Consider the following 25,050-nt stretch of genomic DNA (forward strand, 5'->3'; position numbering starts at 1 on the left):
TCTCTTCTCCAGGCTGAACAGCCCCAACTTTCTCAGCCTATCTTCATATGGGAGGTGCTCCAGTCTCCTGATCACCCTCATGGCCCTCCTCTGGACTTGTTCCAACAGTTCCATGTCCTTTTTATGCTGAGGACACCAGAACTGCACACAATACTCCAAGTGAGGTCTCACGAGAGCAGAGTAGAGGAGCAGGATCACCTCCTTCGACCTGCTGGTCACGCTCCTCTTGATGCAGCCCAGGATACGGTTGGCTTTCTGGGCTGTGAGCGCACACTGAAGCCGGCTCATTTTCATTTTCTCATCGACCAACACCCCCAAGTCCTTCTCCTTAGGGCTGCTCTGAATCTCTTCTCTGCCCAACCTGTAGCTGTACCTGGGATTGCTCCGACCCAGGTGTAGGACCTTGCACTTGGCATGGTTAAACTTCATCAGGTTGGCATCAGCCCACCTCACAAGCGTGTCAAGGTCCCTCTGGATGGCATCCCTTCCCTCCGGCGTATCAACCGAAGCACACAGCTTGGTGTCATCGGCAAACTTGCTGAGGGCGCACTCAATCCCACTGTCCATGTCACCAACAAAGATGTTGAACAAGACCGGTCCCAACACCGATCCCTGAGGGACACCACTCGTTACTGGTCTCCAGCTGGACCTCGAGCCATTGACCACAACCCTTTGCGTGCGGCCATCCAGCCAGTTCTTTATCCACCGAGTGGTCCACCCATCAAATTGACGTCTCTCCAATTTAGAGACAAGGATGTCATGTGGGAACAAGGATGTCATGTGGGAGATCTGTTCCTCTTTGAAGGAGCCTTCGTGTCCACAGAAGTTACAGGAAGCCTATACCTATGTACCCAGGTTTCACCCTTAAACTCAGGAGGAAGGAATCCAGATCATGTTCACCTTTGTTGCAGAAACAACCTCTTCTTTGCATTTAAATTTTTATAGACTTTCTCCACCTTCCTTTATTTCTTCTTTGCTTTTACCTCCAGTTTTTAATTGTGATTATTCCACCTTTCTTCTGAGTGTCATTTGTACTGCTTCCATTTCTCTTTGATTTTTTTTTCCTAAGATTCAAAGGACACAACACTGAGAGCTGAAGCTTTCTCATTAAGCGTCACCTTACACAGAGCCACACCAGGAGAATTTCTCTCATTCCACTCTAATCTAAAAACAAGAATGAACACCACAAAGATCTCTGCTACTCTCTTAACCAGTCCTGAGAGATCTGTTATTCTCCCTCAGACACAGGTACAGCCCATAAGCAGTTACATGTGGTCTTTCCTTTCTTCATTTGTATTTCCTACCCTTTCTACTACAACAGTCCCAGTTAGTGGTGTGCCCTCAAGGTGCACTTCCATGAGATGAGTCAAATCCATCACCTTTTTAATGCAGCTCTTGGCCATGTGCTCCTGCCTTTTTTTTTCCTCACACTGGGCTTTGCCTGGAGCGGATTCAATCCATCAGTGTGGCAGAAAACTCACTCAACAAATAAGTGTTTTTCAGCCAAGGCAGTGAGTTGAGTGACCCAGTGAGCACTGGATTTGGTGCAAGGGAGGGTGTAAAAGCACACACTCCAGATGGCAACAGGCTGTTGTCCGAGCAGCTTCATTTCCTACTGATGCTCTTTCCTCATTACCTCCTTTTTTCAAGACTTCAGACCATCTATTTTCTCTCTCTTACCTCTGCTTAGACAAAACTAGTGAAAACCAGAGACTAACATGTCTTGTTCGTACCCCAGTCTCTTAAGGCCAATTTGTTTTTTAAGCCAGGCTCCTAGATTCACCCAAGGTACTCCTAAAGTGATCAGTGGCAATTGACCCCATCCCTCCCTGCCTTCCACAGCTGGACCTGCAGCGGGACACAAGATGCAACAGACGGGTATCCCAGCCCAGTCTCGTCGGATGTAATCAGGGATCTCACACGAGGAGACTCTGGCGTGAGGATTCGTGATCATCCCTGGAGTGCAGGAACTCCAGGCACATTGCGCTGCTGTTCGTCCCCGAAAAGCACCGCAAAGCTCCCGCTCAAGTGAGGAACACCAGCGACGGGAGCGTGTGTGTGGACTTTTCCGCCAGTACAAACAGGCTCCTTTCTAGGGTCGTCACGGGCCTTCCTCGCCCTCAGCAGAACGGACACCCCAGCGCACTGCCGCAGTCATGGTAGACGGCGCTGCGCAGCGAGGCTGCTCACACCGGCCTAAGCCGGCGCGGCAAGGGGCCGCCAGCAAAGCGCCCTAGGCCGCAGAGGTGCCCCTGGGCTGCGGACACCCCTTGCCTGCCCGCGGCCTCCCTGAGGGAGAGCGCCCGCTCCCACCGCTCTGCCCCTTCCCCTGCCCGACCGCAGCTGCGCGGCGGCACTCGCGCGCCATCCAGTGGGGCCGCTGAGGCGCGTCGGCGTCCTCAGGGCCCGCGAGGGAAGGAGAAAGGGAATTTACCTCAGGCGACAATTGACCGCGTTGCTTCCAGGTGGCCTGGGGGCCATGTCAGTGCGTGGAGAGCCTGCTCGGGCACAGAGCGTTTCCGAGAGCCTGTGGTGTGTGTGGGGCGGCTCAGGCACCTGGGGAAGGATAGAGGGCTCCATACTCCTCCTGCGCTGCAAGCACCAACAGTATGTATAGCACAATCATAGAATCAGCTAGGTTGGAAAAGACCTTTAAGACCATCAAGTCCAACCATTACCCCAGGACTGCCAGGTCCACCACTAAACCGTGTCACTGAGGGCCTCATCTACACGGTTTTTGAACACTTGGAAATTCCATTCACACCCTCATTTGGGAGAACACTGCAGTAAATTAAAAAATAAGCTTTTTTTTAGCATTATTTCTGTATTTTTGGAACATGATCTAATGCAAAATAGTGAAATTGCTACCTGATCTGCATCACTGCTGCCTCACACACTGTTGTCACTTTAGAGTAACTCCTGATGTGTATCAGACTTGTTCAGTGTAGTGCTAGATTTTATTCTTCAGAATTCTCACTCAGTAAGATTTTCAGTTGTGTGAGGAATGCAGATCTACAGACTCCTTGAAAGCGTTCTAATTTTATTTTTTATTTTTTTTTAATGGAAGTATCAAAAAGGATTGGTTTGCATGTGGAAGACAGACCATTTTTTGCTATTATCATACTTCTGTAAATTGTTTTCTTGCCTTTGAAATAAATGTAAGGCCAAACCAACCTTTACATCCACATTCAATTTTAAAAGTGACAGACACAATCCCATTGAAATGAAAACAATTTAATAAAATTGCTTTGACATTGTTTTCATTTTGCTGCTTCTGAGGCAAGCTCTTCCATTTCTGGTTTTGACTTTCCTAGGTGTTTCACTTGCTTAAATCCCACTTTCCCAATCCAAGGCTATTGGGTAAAACACAAAGTACTTCCTTTATGAACATGGATGATCTTGAAAAACTGCTTAGTAACTTGTGAAAGTGGATTATATCCATATGCAATAGTAATTTACGTGCTTGTTGACATACCAACCTGTATTTCCATGTGCATTTGAAAACTGGAAAGCAAACCAAGAAAACAGAAAAACATGTTTCAATTCTTAGTACAATTTCCTCTTAAGGCTGGAATCTTTGTTCTCAGAAACAACTGGTATTTCAGTCTGAATATAAAAGCACATGCCAATAAAAATGTTTCTAAAATAACTACTTTGGCCAAAAATCTGTTTAAGAGAACATTGTAATGTTGCCTGAGCTGCTTTTCTAGCTGTTCATCAGATTTGGGTTTTTGAAACTAAGTATTGAGTCAATAATAAGTGGCAATAGAAGAAACATTTTCACTGCTTTCACAAACGGTACTGCTTATACTCTAAAATGTACTGGGAGGGATTTTGTTACTTCTGCTAAAATACAAAGTTCTAGGCAGTCAAAAAGCCCAAGTCTCAATCTGGACCACACCGAATAATGATTCCCCATATAACCTACTGGTTTAATTGCACTAACACAGGCTGGGTGAAATATTTCTAAATCAGAAAACCAGTAAGTCAACACAACAAAAACATGCAAACATTTAAAAAGCCATCATTACTATTCTTGACAATTGATGTTAATACCCTCTTTTACAAGAGGGCTAACTTTGTATTGAAATTGCTGCAGCCTTCTTTTCCCACAAGGTAGCAGCACTAGAATTATGAATAAGCAAGAGGCTTGTGAGCCCATCTCACCAAAATTCAGAAAGGCTGCCTGGTATATTTACTTTTTAGTCTTCAGGTATCTGCACCTCAAAATTGGAGGAAAAGCTTCTAAAACACCAGGACTGGGTGCGAACAGCAATTAAAATAATAACATCTACATTTACATTTTAATTTAACAGACCTGTCATCTGCTGAAAAAGCACATTGGGGGATGTGAAACAATCTGCAAAGCTAAAATGCTGTGTGTATAAATATACTTGTGGGGGTGTGAATGGGTGTATGCCCCCCTGAATACCCCTGTACCAATATTTTGCTGTATAAAATAACAAGGCAGTAGAAATCCTGCCTTGTTATTTTATACAGCAGAAATCCTGCAACTGATCAGGAGTTTCTGTTTGCTTTCCCTTGACTCTCCTATTTTCACCACCTTTCCTCATGCTTTTTGCTGCATTTATCACTTGTCATTGTCCAAAAATAACCCTACAGTGAAGGAGGAATCCCTTTGCCAATGCACAGTAACTTCCAGGGGGAGGTGACCTCCTGCCCTATCCTATCTGAATATTTGTGTAACCTACATCAAAACCTCCTAGTGTAAATATGTGTGTATAGAGTAATGGTTGGGTTGGGTTAGGTGCGCATTGCAGAGGCAAATCTCCCAATCATCCCAGCTTGGCAAGCTTTGCTTCACCCCATGGGCCAGGCTTGGGGCACATGATTTGCACTTTGGGAAGATCCATTGCAGAGGTACACTGAAGGCACTGCAGCCACACAAAGGCATGCAGATCTTGGCAGATGGTAGATCAGTCAAACTTAACACAAGGCACAGCATGGATGTCATGGCTGCAGCACCAGTGGTTTTGCCTACAGATGCATGCCTCTTGGTCCCCACTGCTTGCTAACATACACATAGCTTTAGTGGTCTAGATGGAAAATTAAAACTAGAAGGAAAATTTTCTATACGCTCACAAGTGCTAGTACGGACCAGGGGCAGAAATGATTGAAGAACACACCATGTCACCCAGACAAAAGTGCTTTTTAATGTGAAATTGCAGACATCCTAGGGCCATGTATTAGGCGACACTGGAGGGACTAATCTGTGAAGCTCAGAAAGGGGCAGTCTGCCATTTGCAGATGGAAATGGTGAAACTCTTTAAAAGACTTTAATATAGAATCATAGAATAGTTAGGGTTGGAAAGGACCTTGAGATCATCTAGTTCCAACCCCCCTGCCATGGGCAGGGACAACCCACACTAAACCATATCACCCAAGCCCTCATCCAACCTGGCCTTGAACACCGCCAAGGATGGAGCATTCACAACCTCCCTGGGCAACCCATTCCAGTGCCTCACCACCCTTACAGTAAAGAATTTCTGCCTTAGATCCAATCTAAACTTCCCCTGTTTAAGTTTGAATCCGTTACCCCTTGTCCTGTCACTACAGTCCCTGATGAAGAGTCCATCCCCAGCATCCCTATAGGCCCCCTTCAGATACTGGAAGGCTGCTATGGGGTCTCCACGCAGCCTTCTCTTCTCCAGGCTGAACAGCCCCAACTTTCTCAGCCTGTCTCCATATGGGAGGTGCTCCAGTCCCCTGATCATCCTCATGGCCCTCCTCTGGACTTGTTCCAACAGTTCCATGTCCTTTTTATGTTGAGGACACCAGAACTGCACACAATACTCCAAGTGAGGTCTCACGAGAGCAGAGTAGAGGAGCAGGATCACCTCCTTCGACCTGCTGGTCACGCTCCTCTTGATGCAGCCCAGGATACGGTTGGCTTTCTGGGCTGTGAGCGCACACTGAAGCCGGCTCATGTTCATTTTTTCATCGACCAACACCCCCAAGTCCTTCTCTGCAGGGCTGCTCTGAATCTCTTCTCTGCCCAACCTGTAGCTATGCCTGGGATTGCTCCGACCCAGGTGTAGGACCTTGCACTTGGCATGGTTAAACTTCATCAGGTTGGCATCAGCCCACCTCACAAGCGTGTCAAGGTCCCTCTGGATGGCATCCCTTCCCTCTGGCGTATCAACCGAAGCACACAGCTTGGTGTCATCGGCAAACTTGCTGAGGGCGCACTCAATCCCACTGTCCATGTCACCGACAAAGATGTTGAACAAGACCGGTCCCAACACCGATCCCTGAGGGACACCACTCATTACTGGTCTCCAGCTGGACCTCGAGCCATTGACCACAACCCTTTGCGTGCGGCCATCCAGCCAGTTCTTTATCAACCGAGTGATCCACCCATCAAATTGACGTCTCTCCAATTTAAAGACAAGGATGTTGTGTGGGACAGTGTCAAAGGCTTTGCACAAGTCCAGGTAGATGACGTCAACTGCTCTGCCCTGTCCATCAGTTTCATAGCCCCATCCTAGAAGGCCACCAAATTGGTCAGGCAGGATTTCCCCTTAGTGAAGCCATGCTGGCTGTCACCAACCACCTCCTTGTTTTTCATGTGCCTTAGCATGCCTTCCAGGAGAATCTGCTCGAAGAGTTTGCCAGGCACAGAGGTGAGACTGACTGGTCTGTAATTCCCTGGGTCATCCATTTTCCCCTTCTTGAAAATGGGCGTTATATTTCCCTTTTTCCAGTCGTTGGGAACTTCACCTGACTGCCATGACTTTTCAAATATGATGGCCAGTGACTTAGCCACTTCATTCGCCAGCTCCTTCAGGACTCGCGGATGGATTCCGTCAGGTCCCATGGACTTGTGTACGTTCAGGTTTTTAAGATGGTCTCGAACCAGATCCTCTCCTACAGTGGGCCTAGGGTCCTCATTCTCACAGTTCCTGCGTTCGCTTTCCAAGACTTGGGTGGTGCAGTCAGAGATTTTGCCAGTGAAGACTGAGGCAAAGAAGTCATTAAGAACCTCAGCCTTCTCCAAATCCAGGGTAGCCAGTTCTCCTGATAGCTTCCGGAGGGGGCCTACGTTGTCCCTAGTCTGTCTTTTACTCGCTACGTACCTATAGAATCCCTTCCTATTATCCTTAACATCCCTAGCCAAGTTCAATTCTAACTGGGCCTCAGCCTTCCTCACCTGGTCCCTAGCTTCCCGGACAGCATCCCTGTATTCTTCCCAGGACACCTGTCCCCACTTCCACCTTCTATAAGCCTCTTTTTTCCTTTGAATTTTCCTGAGCAGCTCCTTATCCATCCAAGGAGGTCTCCTGGCCCTCCTGCTGCACTTGCTTCTAGTTGGGATGCAACACTCCTGAGCTTGTAGCAGGTGATCCTTGAATAACAACCAGCAGTCTTGGGCCCCCCTGCCCTCTAGGGCTGTGTCCCATGGAACCTTACTAAGCAGGTTCCTGAAGAGGCCAAGGTCTGCTCTCTTGAAGTCCAGGGCAGTGAGCTTGCGGCATGCTCTTCTCACTGTCCTGAGGATCTTGAATTCGACCATCTCATGATCACTGCAACCAAGGCTGCCCTGGAGCGTCACATTTCTAACCAGCCCTTCCCTGCTGGTGAGCACAAGGTCAAGCGTGGCACCTCTCCTTGTCGGCTCCTCTATTACTTGCAGAAGAAAGTTGTCTTCCACACAATCGAGGAACCTCCTGGATTGCCGGGCCGTACCTTCACTCCAACAGATGTCAGGGTGGTTGAAGTCTCCCATAAGAACAAGGGCCTGTGAGCTTGAGGCTATTCCTATCTGCCTATAGAGCACTTCATCCACAGATTCCTCTTGATCAGGCGGTCTGTAACAGATCCCCACAATAATGTCCCCCATATGCTCTGAAATAACATATTGATAGGAAAAATGAAAAAATGCATTATTATTACTATATAATTATATAATAAATCATGAAATAGACGAAAATACTTTGGGTGATGTGGAATGTATGTGTACACACACAGATTTATAAAAAGTTTGACTTTTTAAGTTTTGACTCCCAAGGAATATACACATATGTATGTAAAATATATAAAAGCTACATTTATTAACACACTGTTATGTTTTTTTCTGACTATCAATATATTTTTTCCGCTTTGGAGTATACCCAGGCACTTCCAGGACCAACTCTGTGAAGGAATCAGACAGAGCTGTGGGATTACATCTAACGTAGCCTTGAGTTGTCAACACAACATACACAAACTCTTTGGGCTGCCAACTCTCATCTCTTACATCAAGGAAATTGACTCATATACCAAGGCCTAAAAAATTAACATAGCTTACATAAATATATCTTGATAATGGCCTTGAGCTTCCTGGTGAGAAGAAGACAAACCCAAAGAGGTAGGAACAGCATGTACATGATTTTTTGATTTTTGATTTTTAAATGCCATGTCAGCAGTGACCATTTGTACTTAGCTGAAATTGCAGCACAGGATCCTATCAATCAATGCAATAAATAAATAAACAGATGATTGTGTTTGCAGTTGAACTAATGAAGCTAGCTTTCCTATCAGTTTATATCTTGTAGTTCAATTGCTTCTCATCCAATAAAATGTAAGCTCTGTTTTAGCTTTCCCTGTCCTCGAAAAATGCTTTTCTCCTGTGTGGATTCTCAGCTGTGAAACAAGGGGTGAGAAATATTCCCCGTAGTGGAGGCACTAATTCAGAGCTTTCTCCTTTAAAAGGTCAACTAATTCAAAGAAACTTGACAGAAATTAGTTTCTCTGTTGAGTTTGACTGAGGCTGGCCAAATGTTGAAAAATATTGGAGGGATGCAGAAGTGCAGTTACACTTGTGCACACAGACATAAAGGCAGTTCCAGTAACATCTCCTCTGGGAACTATGCTAAGCAGTATATCTTCATTTGAAGAAAACAGAAAAGATCAGTATGGCATTACCCATCTCCTTTTAACTCCAATTTATTATTTTTTCATTAAGGGCACTGGATGATTGTTCAGGGCAAGAGCAGTAGAGAATATTGGTAAGTTTGACAGTGAATGCTTCCTGTCCCTTTCAGGTAAAGTATAACTTTGTTTAATTTTATAGCAAATGATTCAGGATAATTCAATACAACTTTACAGAAAAGTAGGCTTTCTGTCAGGTGGTTGCAAGTCTGGTCAAAGGTATTTAAGCTTTCACAATATCTGGTGATTTATTAACAAGATTTGATTTTACACTTACAACTGCTGAAGTAATAAGCATGAAGTGTTACTAACACATTAAAAGTTTCTGTATTCATTTGAAGCAGTAGATTAATCTCTAGGGATGGAAGGGGAGGAGGGGGAAGGGGCAATTTAGAAAGAGCAGCATATTAGAAAAGAAAATTTACAGCTAAAGAATTTTGTGTCAGTTGTGAAATAAGAGTGCCTTCCATACAGAAATGAAAAGACCAGTAAATTAAGCTACTTCTTGGCTGGAAAGAGCACGCATCAGTTACTTACAGTGTAAAGGTTCTCTCATCCATTGAACACAAATGTTCAATAATCTAACTTTTCTAATATGACACAAAAATACTGTCCAAGTTCAAAATTTCCCAGAAGACCAGTTAAATGATGTGGCCTGGTTTCACACAAATAGTGCTGTAAGAAGGCTGGTGCCTTCAGGTGTGCCAGTGTTGCAGCTCTGCTGTGCTGAGCTCACCCCTGAACATCTGCTTGGGGCCAGGGGTGAAGGAAGGAAGGACGTTCACAGGGTCTTACCACCCCGGAGCTGCTGACCTTCACAAAACTTGTCAGAACTTTGGTACCTTGACATCTTCTGTTAAAATTGGATAAAATTAAGCTACAGGTTCAGGAACTACTGGGTGGAGAAAGTGACTTGGTATCGCCTGACAGAAGGACAGCACATGGTCATACTGGGGATAAAAGCTTTGTCTTCTTGGGAAGTAAGGTTAAAAATAAACTAAGAACACTAAAAATACACAGGGCTAACTGTTTTATAACAGGTGGTGGTCTGGACTTACATGTTGTTTAGGACTTCAGGTACACAAAGTCTCTTTCGAACTAAGAAAACATCCCCATGCAGAAAAGCAGCACTTTTCTAAAAACAGTTCCTTGCAGTTTTTTAGAATATATGTCAAACGTAGGCCAACTTAATTGTGTCAAATCTAGGTAAATTAATGTTTAGTTCCCCAGCTTGGAAGGCTGCTGTGTTCTGGCCAGCTTCTACATGCATATAACAACTTCTGTACTTCTGCACTGCTCTGCATAAAATGGCCACAAGTAAAAAGCAAGTAAGGTGTTAGGGAGGAGACAGGTGACGTGATTTCCATAGTTGCTATGCACCCGGGCACCTGTGATGCAGTTCTCCTGGACCATTATTCTTGAAAACAGGCCTACTTGTCTAAGGCCTGGAGCCTGAGACAGCCACTTTGGAATATCTTGGAAAAAACTCATTTAGGTTTTTACATCCGTCATCTTTTGTTTCAGCTTTGTGCTGTGTTTGCCCTCTGATTAATTCTTTTTTTAAAATCCTTTCCTGTTGTAATCGGCTTATAGAAAGATTTCAGCAAATGGTATTGAAAAGAGAAAAAGAAAGGTTCTCTAACAAATTTTTATTACTGTTCCTGAAAATCTGAAATACCATCAGTATGGAGATGCATGTAGTCCTGTTCCATTTTAAACCACTGATGGATTAAGTAACTTAAAACAACTACTTATGTCCTGGGTTCAGCAGTAGCAGTCAGTTTTTCTCCTCCTTAGTAGCTGGTGCAGTGCTGTGGTTTTGACTTTTGGCCTGGGAACAGCGCTGATAACACTGATGTTTTTAATTGCTACTTAGTAATGTTTAGGCTGACCAAGGACCTTGTGAGTCTCATGCTTTGCCAGGGAGGAGGGGAAGCCGGGAGGAAGCAGAGACAGGACACCTGACCCAAACTAGCCAAAGAGGTATTCCATACCACAGCACGTCATGCCCAGGATGTAGAACTGGAGGCAGTTACCTGGAAGGGCTAAGATCACTGCTTGATCGGGCTGCGTATCAGTCGGCGGGTGGTGACCTGGGCGGGTTGTATTCTCCTCCCTTGTTATTTCCCTTATCATTATTACTATTGGTGGTAGCAGTAGTGATTTGTGTTATACCTTAGTTACTGACTGTTCTTATCTCAACCCGTGGGAGTTACATTCTTTCGATTCTCCTCCCCATCCCTCCAGGAGTGGGGAGAGGAAGGGGGGGAGTGAGCTAACGGCTCTGTGGTACTGAGTTACTGGCTGAGCTTAAACCACAACATAATAAAATTTGTTCTCTAAAATAATTTTATTTTAGTAAAGTTCCCATAAATTTGAAGAGATTTCCATTTTCAGATTAAAAATCTCAAATTACAAACATATGAACATGTACCTTTTTTTTTTTTGTAACAAGAAAAACTGTAGAATACTGAAACAGTATTAATTTTTCCATCTTAACAAATCTCTGCCTTTCTGTCAGGGTGTAGTTTGGGCTCATGTAAGGCTAGTTTCATCCTTAGGTTCTTAATGGAGAATTAGTTAGCAGATTTAGTTATTTTAAATCTTTGTTTGAAGATAAACAAACATGAGACTGATTTACATTTGCTAATCTGCAGTAAGATTGAAAATTATTGAGTTCTTGGTACCTGTTTAAAGAACTTTTTTTTTTTAACAGCACTTTGTTCCCTTTGTTAAGGTAATCAGCAGAGTTTTTTAAGAACTACATTGTATTCCTTTGCTTCCCAGTGATACGGCTGAAGAAAGTTACAACTGTTGAAGAACAGTTTCTATCATTGCACAGATACAATGGTTTCTGTGGTGGTTTCCTTGAGCTCTCATGCAGAAGAACATGAGTTTAATGCTTCCAAATTCTGGCAGGATGTTGTGCATCCTGGTACCCTTCCAGAAGACTTCAGGAAGATGAATGGACACAAGGAGTTGTCTGTGATGATCCTTCTTCCATTCAAGGCTAGAAACAGCAGGCACTGGAAACAGATCCAGAAAGAAATACTGTCCTAAAAGAGAAAAGAAGGTCTTGTGAGCATCACTGATACAAATGGTGTTCCTGATGAGATGCAGGAACAGTAACTCCCTACACCCTGTTTAACCCAAGTTCTTCCATGGCTTTGGGCAATCTATAATGCACTTTGGTGAAATCAGCTTTGGGCCCTTAGATGGCTAAAGCTGCAATGAACCTTTTGAGACTGCTGCTCTTCCTGGCAACAGGCAGAGATTACAGTATCACAGTATGCTAGAGATTGGAAGGGACCTCAAAAGATTATCTAGTCCAATCCCCCCGCCAGAGCAGGAACACCTAGATAAGGTTACACAGGAATGTGTCCAGGCGGGTTTTGAATGTCTCCAGAGAAGGAGACTCCACAACCCCCCTGGGCAGCCTGTTCCAGTGTTCCGTCACCCTCACTGAGAAGAAGTTTCTTCTCAAGTTTAAGTGGAACCTCTTGTGTTCCAGTTTGTACCCATTACCCCTTGTCCTATCATTGTTTGCCACTGAGAAGAGCCTGGCTCCATCCTCGTGACACTCCCCCTTTCATTTACAGATTCTCTGTAATTTTGCAGCTTCAGTTCTCCTCTAATGCTGTGGAAATACTGTTTCTCTAGAGCCTAGAAGTAGCAAAGCTTAAATTGGTGAAACAAGTGCCGACAGACTGAAGAGAGCCACATAAACAGGAATACCTACACCTGAGCACTCCGTCCGAGCCATGTCTGAAGCACCGCCTGGCGGGACTCCCAGAGCTGCGATCCGCCCCAGCTCCTAGCCCGCAGATCCGCCCACTCTGGGGCTAGGAGAGCCCGCCCGGCTCAGTGCCTCCTGAACCCGTTCGCCCGGCTGCTGCTGCGGCCGCGGCCCGTCCCCCTCGATCCGGGTATCACCGCCCCGGGGCGGCCCCGCCGCCACCGCCTAGTGTGCCGCGGCGGGAGAGCTGTGGGGTCGAGCGGCGCCGCGCTTTGGCTGGACTCGCTCCCGTTCCTGCCCGCTGGTACGTAACGGGGCGGCGCTGGGCCCGGAGCCGGCGCTGCCGCCGACCGCGACCCGCGGCGGGGCGGGCTGCGGGGCGGGCGGTCCCCTCGGGGAGGTGACCCTTCGAAGCTGTGGGGCTGGGGCGGCGGCGGGACACCCCTAGGAAGGGCGGTGAGGGCCCTCGCAGCCTTACGGCCTGGCAGCCGGGCTTCCGCCGCTGTGCAGCTGCGGGAAATCCGGTCCTAAGAGTTTCTGACGTTAAAACGACAAAACCCCGAGATGCGCGGAAGGTTCGAAGTGAAGGCTGCGGTCGTCCGCACGTGCCGGTGCGGGAGAGTCTGCCCCTCGCTCCCCCGAACTCCCTAAACCCGTAACCGAGCCCGTTTTGCTGTGGCAGCACATTGCACCTTCTACTGCGGAATCTGCTGGAGTTGTAGTGTAACTTTCTGTCTGCAGTGCGCGCCAGTTGCTCCAGCCTTACACTTTGGTGATGGGTAGAGTAGGAGAAACATCTTTAACTCCGACTGTTGTTGTCTCACAATTTTAGGAGAGTGCAGAAATGTCTCGCTTCGAAAATAAAGGACTAATACTGGGCATAATGGCAGGGACTGCTGGCGTAAGTCTGATGGTGATATGGTACCGAAAGATCCGAAAACCCGGTGCAGCTGTGCGTATACCTGTGCTCCTAAATGCAAGTAACAGGCTTAGTTCTGTGGGCTTGCAAAATGAAGCTCCGAATGAGCGAGAAGCAGTAATGGTTTTATATGGAAGGCAACTGCAGATACTAGAAAAATTGAATGACTTGCTAGTGAGTGTGGAAGAACTGAAGAGAGAGGTGAAATTTCTGAAAGAAGCTATTCCAAAGCTTGAAGAGCTTGTTCGCAAGGAGCTTCAAGGGAAGGGAGATGTTCAGAGAGTAAGCCCATCACACAGAGCAACAAAGCGGAGAAAAGCTGAGACAGCTTCTGGTGCAGCAGAAACTACCAGCTCTGAGGAGGCAGAAAGTGAAGGGGGGTGAGTCAGTAATATTTTGTACATACTACAGTACACGTGCAGAGCAAATTGCATCATTATGTGTGTGAAACTTTGTATTGTAAATAGGAGTCCTTTGAAAGTTTTACATATATCTTCTGTCATTTTTTGTTTTGGTTCTGTTTTTCTTTCCCTGAGTAGAGAAATAGAAGTTCAGATTAGTAATTTTTAGATCAGAAAAAACTGTGAGTGACCACCTCTGAATCTGCACTGTGGTTGAAGCTGGCTTAATGCCAGGCCTAATACAGCCTTTTAAGGGTGCAGTATTACAGTATTGCTACATAAGTCTGCAATGAAGGCAAAGTTTAAAGTAATGGTGTAATTTTAAAAGTGATTCTAGTAATAAATAGTCTTATTTCTGATGGTGTGTGTTCACATTGTACAAACACTCGTGCTTTTTGTAGTAATTGTCTTCTGCAGGCCTTACAGATGAGTTATGACAGTGTTCTGCCTGAAATTATTACATGCTGTGAAAGCTATGTCCAAATGCAACATGTGTGTAAAGGGCAGAATGTTTATGTATTTGCTGTTGAATTACACTTTCTGGTAGGTTAAAAAGAATTCATGAGGTATTTAAGGTACTGGTTCAGTAAAGTGGGAAATTCCTAGTTTTGATTGCATCTTGTGTCCTGATGTGAGTTGAGGAGCATGCTGAAGGATCAGATGTACTTGGAGTCCAGGAGGGGGACTGTATTTCTGTCTTTTCATTTGTTACCTAGTATACTGACCACTAGTAATGTAAAAATGATGATGACATAACTCTCCTGTAATTGCAACTTTGTTTTGGTATAATCAGAGTAGATACTTACATGCAATTTAATAAGGGTATGTTTATAGCAGCTTGGTTTTTTGAACCATCTCCTCAGTGTATTAACATGCCTGTGTAGGCAGCATTATGTCTGTAAATTGCCTATCTTAAGCCACTTTTTTTCTTTAAAGATGCATTAATTAATTGTAATATTCTGAAGTTAGTAACATGCTCCATATGATTAATGGAATTTTATTCTTTAAGAGCTTCTCCAAATTTATTTTCAGTTCCTGTGGGCAGAACTTCTTGTGTTACATCCCAGCCCACATGCTTCACAAGTCTTGTATTTTGATAGCATATTTTGAGACCTGTCAGTTCTATTATGAACTAGTTCTGTATTTTAAGCATAGAGTATTGGCAAGAGAATTAAAAGGCATTCCTCCTTCATATGGTGTAGAAACATTTCCGTTCTATTTTCTCAGATTGTTCTATCCATTGGTTGGTTTGCAGAGGCCTTTGTGTTATACATAAGAGATTTGGGGATGTAGATAAGGACCAGTTTATGAAAAATCAGGCTCACTGACTCAATGTAGGGTCTATTCCACACCTAGCAGGTGGGCTGATCCTGTTTTCTGGTCAGGAGAGATGCTTTGCTGTTTGGGAACTAGCCAAGGGAGGTTGTCTGTTCAGGTTTTTCTGTGTGACGAAGAAGCTGGTGGGATGATCCAATACAAGTGATTATAGTGTGCAAGTATGTCCTTAAGCAAGGCCTCAACTGATAAGTATTTGTGTACGGTCAGAGGAAAGGAAGATAATTCAAGGTTATAGATAGTGTTAGTCATTTGAGTATGTGCTTTTTCCAATGCTGTTTTTTAATACCTTTTCAAAAGAGGTGTTTTTCCTACTAACACCTTGTACTTGATGTGCTTATTTTGCATATCTTCTTTAAATATAATTTCATTTCAGTAATTTTGTGGTGGGTTTTTTTTTGGGGGGGGTGTTCGTTTTGTTTTAGTTTTTTCCTTGCAAATGGAAATAGGTTGCTGATCCCAGTGTGTGTACAGTTGCAATATATACAGCTTTTTCTGAGGTCTTCTGTAACTTTAATGACAGTGGTACAAGTTCTGTGAGAGTTTGCTGTGAGAGGCAATAACAACACATGGTTTTTTCCAGTTAATGTGCACCACCACTTCATGTGCTGTAGGTATTACATCATGTGCATTGTTTTGTAATGTTCTGTGGTGAGTTCCACACACAATAATGCATTCGGTTGTCTGTGCGCAAGACAAATAATTTTTTGCTTGTGTTAAGCACTTTTGGTTTTTACTGACAAGTGGGTACATGCTGAGAATTGACAGATAAAGTGATCTTTAGAGTTGTGTGGACTTGTGCTGCATGAATACATTGGTTTCAAATTTGTAAATTCTTCCAGAAAAGCTTTTAATGCTACGTGTTGTTCTTCCCACTCTCCCAAGTCTGGTTTGACAGAGTTTTTGTGGAAGGCTATTTATCACTGCTGATGGATACACACTCTGCTGGGTCATACAGCGCGAATTTGGTCCAGATCAATCAGAGACATATAATCATCTTTCTACTGAATTAGCAGGAGTGGATGAGATGGTGTTTGTGTAAACTTTTACAAAGTTGTAAGGGAAACAACAGATGGTATTTGATCTGTCTAAAAGCTGAAGTGTTGTGAACAGATGATACCTGGCTAGGCCCAGTGTCTGCCAATTTACAGGCAATGCAACATGGTTTTTGAACCAGCAGAGCAAATTTATACCATGTAGCTCAAGGGGTTTTAGTCGAGTACTAGGTGCCTGGATTTACCTAACCCCTTAACCAGAGAGTCTCTAGCACAGTTTCCATTTGTTCTTTGACCTTTGACCAGTCCTTTGTGATCCAGCAGTGTTGATGGTCGGTCATTACTCCTCACATTCTCACCACTGTTTTTCTCTTTTAAATAAAATATATTGTTAATAAATATGAAAGCAAATTGACACTGACTAGACATTTTTTAGGTTCTATTTTCTCAGGCGTTGATCAATATGTTTATCACATGCAAATACTTACTTTTCTACTTATCATCTGATAAAACCTCTTGCAGGAAAATAACAGGTAAAATTGCAGATGTCAGCATTATATGAAATATTTATAGACCAAACAGCAATGACTGTCCATGTTTTCTGTGAATTTCTCTTTTGGATTACTGTCATCAGCCCTTAGACTTTTGGAGTTTTTAAACTTCATTAAAAAGAATCCCCACTTCTGTTTGTGTTAGCCCTGGGTTTTTTTAATTTATTTATTTTTAATATAGAAATTTTTTTCATAACATGCTTTTCTAGAATGAGAAGAAGTATAAGCCTGCTAGCTGTTTTATTGAAGTCAGTGATCAAGCTCTTCTTATTGTAGTTTTATATTAAAATATGTTATACTCTTATTACACTCTTATTTTGTCCTTAAGTAGCTGGAGGGACTTCCTATCTTCTAATAAAACTGAACTTCAGTTCAAGTTGGTAAAGTGCAGCTTACCCAAGTTGTTAGGACAAATCCTAGCTGTTTATTTTTTTGAAGTCTGTATTGCATTCTTAATGTGTTTTTTTCATGCTTAAAACACTTCAGCTATGATAAGGATCAAACAGAGCTAGTAAGAAAATGAATGTCATCAGAAATAAAACAGAAATACATTCTTTATGCCTAATTTGCCAAAATGGTTGAAGTGATATTTAATGCTTTATACTTAATTAAATTACCTTAATGTCACTTTACTTCCATGACCCCTGAGCAATGTAGGAGTTTGCTTGGGGTGTGTGATGCGTGACTAGTGAGGTAGGAACTCATCACAAGTCAGTCCTGAAGCTCTTGGCTGACATCTTGGTGCTTTTGCTGTGAGAAATGCTGGAAGGCAGCAATGTCAGCTCTGGAGCTGAAGAAGAAGAGACAAGGAAGAGAGGACCCCCTGAAGGCAGTATAAAGTGATTTTTCTGAGGAGAGAAAGAAAAAGTCTAAAGGAATGTTGATGTGTCCCAGGGGTAACTAGCATGCTGTATCTTGAGCACTAGCAATTGTTTGTGCTCCCTTGGATGTTTTGATATCTGTATATTCACTGCAAACCAAACTTGGAGAAGATTTTAATAATTTTCTTCCCTTTATTTGAGAATGGCATTCTTTCTTGGGTGTGTAGAAACTTCTGCCCCTTAGTGTGTAACTCATGTATGTCAGCAGGCACAAGGGTTATATGGTTTGTGTGAGACCCCAGGAATAACGGCATTGCCTTAAAATGAAAAAAAATATTCACTGTTGTGTATTCACTACCCACAGATTGTTTTGTAGGTATTGTTTTGCCTTCTTTAAAGCACACAGTCAATAAGTAAATTGAAAATCATGGCATTCTCATTAAGGCTTAAGATGATGTGCTCCACATTAAAATTCTTTGAGGATTCATAAAGCAGATAGAGACGAGGTAGGACAGAGTTTTCCAGTATGGTGGAGGTGAGAGGAAGTGGGAAAGAAATGACCTGTCCTCTCTGCTGTTTCTCATCACAAACGTGGCCTGAAGGTCATGTTTGTGTAGGAGAGGTGGAATAAGGAAAGGTTTAATGCAGTAAGGCCTGGTCTTAAAAGATTATTCTTCCATGGTATTTTGTCATTAGCTCCTCTTAAATTCTATTATCAGTTAGATAGTGGCCTGCTTTATGCTTTTGCCATTTGAGTGTGTCAGTGAATATTCTCATATAGCTTATGTGATGTCACGAATTAAAGTGTTTGGCCATGACAGTTTGCTGATGAAACTCTCTGCTGGGCTTGTTTGGAGTGAACAGACTTGGCTGTCAGCCCAGTATATATATTGGCCTTTATATTTTTGCTGGGAGAGTACCATTTACTAAAAACCAGTTTTGTGTGCTTTCTAAAATTGGAACAGTAGCTATCATAGAAATTTTAGGAGATGATTATGCAGCAAAGATAAAGATAACAACATTGACTTCCAAACACTGATTCCTTACTTTCTTGTCTACCTGCGTAGGCAGCATGTGTTGATGCAGTGCCCAAAGTCCTGTAGCTAAAGGAGTGTTACAGTTGCATTGGGGAATTTGAAATTGCCTTTGCTGCTTAGTTATTGCTATTTTATATTATGTAATGCCCTTATTTTATGTTAGTAATTGCAGAGGTTGAGGGGGTGGAGCATCCAAACTATGTGAGGAAAGGTGCTTTCAAAACATATTTCACATCATAGGATTATGTATTGGAGCTAAAAGACTGCTCCCTCCCACAGAATCCCTTTCGGTGACCCTGACTTTTGGTCAAGTTAGTGCTCCGAGAAATGCAGCCTATCTGTGATGTTATGCACCCACTTCAAAATAACTATGGAAGAACAAGATGCTGTATTTTTAAAGATGCTTCGGAAAACTAAAATGAATGTTTGGTGATTTACAGATAAAGAATCTGCAGGATAGGATGTGTTATCAACTTCAGCATCATCAAGATTATATAAAATCTGTGGGAATCTCTGAAGTTTCCCATCTCTCCTCTGCTCCATGTTTTTCAGTTTGAACACGTACATATGGTTTATGTATTGTTTTATCTAAATGTTTTTTTGACTCCTTTCCTGTACTACTGGGTTAATTTTGCAGCAAATCTGTCATGCCACCTCTAGCATTTCTGTGGCTTGATGAGCTATTCATTTACAGGCTGTAAGTGTATCTGCTTGTGTTTTAGTTCTGGTCACTTTCAAATGCAATGTATTAAAACCAGAATATTTAAAAGCCATATGAGTATTAATCTCCATTTATATTGCAAACATTTGGAACTGGTTATTTTTCTGGGAAAGAAAAAAAAAAGATTTTATATATTTTGACTGTCATGGCTTGCTTCAATTACTCAGTTGCTTCATGTGACTAGTTCATGTTTTTTCTGCTCATAGCTATCATTTTAAAAAGCTCTGAACTTGGCAGCTAATACTTCTACACTATTATTTCTCATCAGGACAGTATTTTCAAAAGAGGAAATGGATAAGATTAGACTTTTCTGTTCATTTTTAGTGCACAAGCAAAAAGCTAGTTTTAAAAAATAGCGCCGTTCAGCTGCTTCTCTATGAAATTAGAGGACCCTAATGTATGCTCAGCACTTTGGACGGTAAGGCCACCTGCTTATCTCTGCATGGTATTTATGGCTTTTGTAAATATTTTTTTGACCTTGACTGCCTTGTGCTGAGTAATTGTGCACTAAGCATAATAAATTAATATATAAGCTCTTTCCCAGTTTCAGATACCCTGACCTTCCAAATGTTCAAAAGAAATAAAGGAAGAGAGAACAGTGATGTTATTGCTTCTATTTAGATCTTAAAAATGTGTAACAAAACATTGTGTAAGTGGTTCTTATAGCACTTATGCTTTCATTTGGAGTAAGCCCATTCCTATTTCAAAAAATAGGGAAATTGAGGTTAAGAGTTCAAGAGGCCTAATCAGGGTTCCAGATCACATCTTAATACACATTAATGATTGAAAGCCTTCTGCGTTTGAAACTCAAGGATACCTGTGTTTCCAACATGCATCTGCATTTTTTTAAATTCATTATTAGGCAGCAGGACAGTGTTAAACATAACTTGCCTGTTAAGTTTGGAATATGATTGTACTGTCCCTTTGAAGGTAAAGGTTTAGTAATAATACTAATAACCTTGATACCATTAATAAGAACACCTTTAAGGTTGGCCAACTGGAAGAAATTGTGCTCTGAAATTTTTGTATTGGAATTGAAAAATGTTTTACAGGTATTTTTTGAAAAGATGGTTATTTTCTGTGATTTTAGTTATCTTACAGCTCATACTGATACTGAAGGAGACTCTGAGGAAGAAAAAGGATATAAGAAATCACCTGATGCCATTGCGAAATCAGAAGACGAAGAGTTGTTTAATTTTTTACAGCAGGTGGACAATTTGCACAAGGGTTCAGAGAATGACAAAAAGGAGGGCTTCAGACTGCTGCTTGAGAAAGATGACAAGGTATTAATGGGTAAACTTAATATTACATTGCTGTTAACTTATGCTTTGTACTGCTTTTGAGAACTTCCTTAATACAAGCATTAAAATGAACTGAGGAATGGAAGATGAAATTTCATGATTATTTTTAAAATGCAGTAAAAAAGAAGTATTTCAAGGTGGTGTAAATATTCATGTTGGGTGGGCAGAGAATTTTTGTTGTTTTAAGTCCCATCCAGGCTCAATTGTTTTGAGGCTTTTTTTTTTTAGTGTATGTGTTCTTGGATGTGACAAAGTAATGATATTTATTTCAGCTGGTTTTAAAAGGGTCTGTGTGAGAAAGTCCTGTGGAATTAAGTACTAACCTGACCTCATGTTCTCAAGAAATCAGACTGCGAGTCTGTAGTCTGCTTATACCTTAACGTTTACTTCCTGTGAACTTTTCCCTTGACTGTACTGTGCTCATAGGTAACTCCAGATAAAATTTCAAAGTGGCTTGATGTTCAGTGCTTAATTCAGTGTATCAGTTTCTTCTGATTTGGCAAACATTAGTTCTGATTGTATTTTCATTTACACTTTGAAATACCCAGGAAGGTAGATGAGATACTAATTATGAGTCAGTGTGGTGTTTATGGCACCCTTAAAGAAAATACACGTCACATCATTCAGGAATCTGTTGTGCTTTACTGGATTACCTTTTTATTTTTTATATTAGAAGAACTTTAAATTTCATTTGTGAAGTAAACCTCTTTAGACAGTCCAGGGTATTTCCAAAAGGTGTGTTTTGGTTGTGAATAATTGGTCAAGTGGTTCTTGCATAAAATAAAAATAATATAGAAGGATACAAAATAACCAAATATTCATGCCATGTTCTGATAACCTGCTTTAAGCATTATGAAAGGAAACTTTTAATTCTGATCAATTTAGTTACCCAGATGTCCTCTATTTTCAGTATGAAAACTGTGTGGACTTTCTTTGGAGACTTGCACGTGCTTATGGAGATCTGTTTGAGATGGCTACTGATGCTAATGAGAAGAGGAAATACGTTGCTGATGGTAAGCAGAGGAAAAATATATATATATAGAATGTCATCTGAATGTAGTGAAAGATGTTTGAGCTTCAGTTACGTTTTCCAATCCAAGACATTTCCAGTCCAATAAATGGGAGCATTTGTACCATAATAATGATGTTTTGGGTAATCAACAGCCACAGTATACGACTTCAGTCCACTGGAGAGATCCAGAATCAGTGAAGGAGTATTGTGGGTCCTAATCAGATACTGTTGACTCTGCGTGATGCCTTAAAATCCTATATCGTGTTGAGAATCAGATGGATACAGAATGTGAAGAAAAAAAACCAGACAGATAATGTCAGCATAACTTCTTAATTACATCTTTGGGAGAGCAAGAGGAATAAATAAATTCCATGGGAAACTCACGATTTGTTTTCCTGCGGTAAAAGAGTACTCCTGCATGTTAGCAGCCTTTTCTTGTGGTGATGGTGGTGATAATACTTTCTGAATCTGGAAAAACTGTTGACCAGAAACAGAAGTCTTGTGTGACAGTTGATGTTGCTTCCAGGCATCTCTCCCTATGTGTCCTGCTTGACAGCTTAACCTCAACAAGATCCTGATTTTCTTCTTTGCAGCACTTTGTTGCTTCTGAAAACATCGCTCTTTCTTTCACTATCTGGATGCATATTAGCTAGAGGAATAGTTTACGCTTCCCTTTTTGTTTTGGGCCTTCTCTTTATTCCGGTAAAACCTACGTCTTTTCTACGTGTGTCACTTTCCTCCAGTCAACACACGGTTCTTAAAATAATCCCTTTTGCCTGTATGTGAGAATACTTCTCTGTCTCCTTTGTTTCTCCATTGCCTCTCCCTTTTTTTGTTGCACCAAATTCAGATTTTCCAAGTGTATTCCAAGGTTTAGTTCTTATTTTGTGACTCTTTCCCTGTTTTCTACTTTTTGTTCTATTAGCAGTGACAACATCACTGGCAAAGCACTTTTGGCTGCCCTTTGTTAACCTCAAAGGCAGTGTCATGCTTTTGTGCTGTGATTACATATTCCATAGCCAACCTAGCTTGTCCAAGGTCCTTGTCCCTATAATCCTGTCATCTGAATACTCTTGAAGACTTTCACTGTTTTAGCTATTTAATTGATGCTGGCTTTGCTTTAGTAGCGATTTGGCTTATTTGTATGGAAATCATGAAGTGCAGTGGGGATTATGACATGGACTAAATTACAACAGTAAACTCTGTTGCTGGATCCTTTGCTTTTACCAGTGACTACATGTAGCTTCAGCTGATGAAAAATAATGGCATGGCAAAAGACAGGGAGAGATAAAGAATGGTGGAATGAAATTGGGTCTTAGGTCTTGAGTAATCAGCCTAGTTTGGCTCTTTCTCATGAAGTGGTGGGTGGCAGCAGCCTTTTTCATCTCAGCATTTGGAAGTGGTGTAGAGGGATTGAGACTGCGGGGGAGCTGGCAGTAGTTTTGTGGGTTTTCTCATTCCAGGGAGTTGAGGGCCTGTGTATGCTGTTCTTTGTTTTGATGAAGTTAACTTGCAATACAGAAATGTCAGTGTGGTGTAATTGGTTGCAGCTGAGACTGCAAAAAGCAAAGCATCTCATCTGAACTTACTACTGGGAGCGTGGGTTTGATCAAATCAACGACTGTCGTCTTCATTCAGTTAAAAGTGGAGCTAAATGGAAGCCTTTGTGCTGGAAAGGAACTGCAACTAGTTCATTCCTGTACACAAGACAGGAAACAGCTTTGCTTGCTCTTCTGACAGGTGCTTCTTTAACCTGCTTTTAAGGGTTTTTCAGTCTTATGCACAACACGGCCTCCTTTGGCAGTCTAGTCCAATCTTTCCTGATTTAGATGCATCTAAATTGGATTTTAAGAGAAAAAACTAAAATCACACCCATATATGTATATACACATATATATGCATGCATATTTACATACGGTTATGTAAATGATGTAAAGCCAGGATGTTACATCATCCAGTTAAGTGTTTACAAGAATGGGAAGCAATTTCTTCTTTGCAGCTAGAGTACATGAGGTTGTTTCATTATTGGGAGTTGCATAAACCACAGAAAAGTGCAATAAATCCTTTAATATATTGTATTCCATTTACAGGAAAGATTAAAGCTGAAAAGGCTGTTCAGCTGGATGACAAGAGTGCTGAGAGTCACCAGTGGTAAGTTTGATAAAGTGTGCCTTTTGCCAACTTGTATGTATATATCAGATCTAACAAAAAATCCCAACTGTCTGTGGCTCTAAACAGTGCTCGCAGCAAGTTACATTTATCATACTACAGTTTGACTTAAATTTCATAAATGATTCACTAATAGTTTTCATAGTTTATGGAATTCAATTATCAGTTGCAGCTAAAAATTGCATTGAAGTATTTTGTGAAGTCTTTACTATGGCATGTGAAACCTCAGTCACCATACTTCAGTATGTACCATGGAAAGCAGAAGGGAGTATTTGCTTAAACCAATATATTATTACTCAGAGAAGCCATAGTTTTTCATTTACCTTGTCTTTCAACACTTTGCAAAATAGTGACATTTGACCTCATATTTTGTCCTTTCTTTATAATAATCTAAATTCTAATTTAGATTTTAGATTAAAAATAGGCAATGAAAGGGCTATGGAAGCTTGAATTAACTTCTCAATTTTTGTTTTACCATATCATTTTTCTTCAAGCTTGGCAGTTGGATTAATTTTGTAGACCTTGCCAGGAATAACAAACTCTTCGCAAATGTAAATATTTTTTTATCGAATCAACATTATAAGGTAAAAGATAATTCTGATAAGTTCTAGTAGATAGTTTCTCTGTTTTACTTTATTAATCAATTTTATTGAGCTCATGATTTCTAATATTGCTAGTTTTCCCATTTTGATGTCAATGTTCTTCATTAATTTTTGTCATTACGCATGTAGGGTAGGATTTCACTTAACTTTTACATATGTAAACCAAATCCTTTTATCCCAAGCTTGCTTCACAATCTAAAAAGAAGTAGCCTTTTCTGAAGTGCAGTTTACCTGAGTCCATTTTGGCCATCTGCATTAGGGTGAGATGAGTATCTCCTGAGGTTCAGTTGAAAACATCTCTATTGCCAATAAAGGGAGCATGTGTCAGCTGTCTCAGATTTAGATAGTTGATTAGACACAGATGTTTTCATTTTGTTAGGTGACTCTCTGACTTGGTCTCTCTTTCCTAAACTTCAAGAATGGCTGTTATTGTTCCACACTGTGTTCCTGTGAGCGTTGCCATATTTCTGATTCTTTTTTATCCTTCTGTTTATAACAACTAGTGATCTAAACACCTGC

The 25,050-nt window shown here is 41.8% G+C and overlaps 1 protein-coding gene across 1 annotated transcript in view; it reads left to right on the forward strand.

The window, feature by feature from the left end:
• Window positions 1-13,511: 13,511 nt before the first annotated feature.
• The window catches only part of RMDN2 (regulator of microtubule dynamics 2), a gene marked incomplete at both ends in the record, with an annotated part of 48,364 nt that continues 36,825 nt past the window's right edge, over window positions 13,512-25,050 (forward strand). The window contains 4 exons of the mRNA XM_080616628.1: window positions 13,512-13,966; window positions 20,538-20,730; window positions 21,659-21,761; window positions 23,851-23,911. Coding sequence (XP_080472754.1) covers window positions 13,512-13,966; window positions 20,538-20,730; window positions 21,659-21,761; window positions 23,851-23,911 — 812 coding nt within the window. The remainder of the gene's footprint in view (window positions 13,967-20,537; window positions 20,731-21,658; window positions 21,762-23,850; window positions 23,912-25,050) is intronic.

The sequence above is a fragment of the Psittacula echo genome, assembly GCF_963264785.1.
Source record: "Psittacula echo genome assembly, chromosome: 4".
Classification (NCBI taxonomy): Eukaryota; Metazoa; Chordata; class Aves; order Psittaciformes; family Psittacidae; genus Psittacula; species Psittacula echo.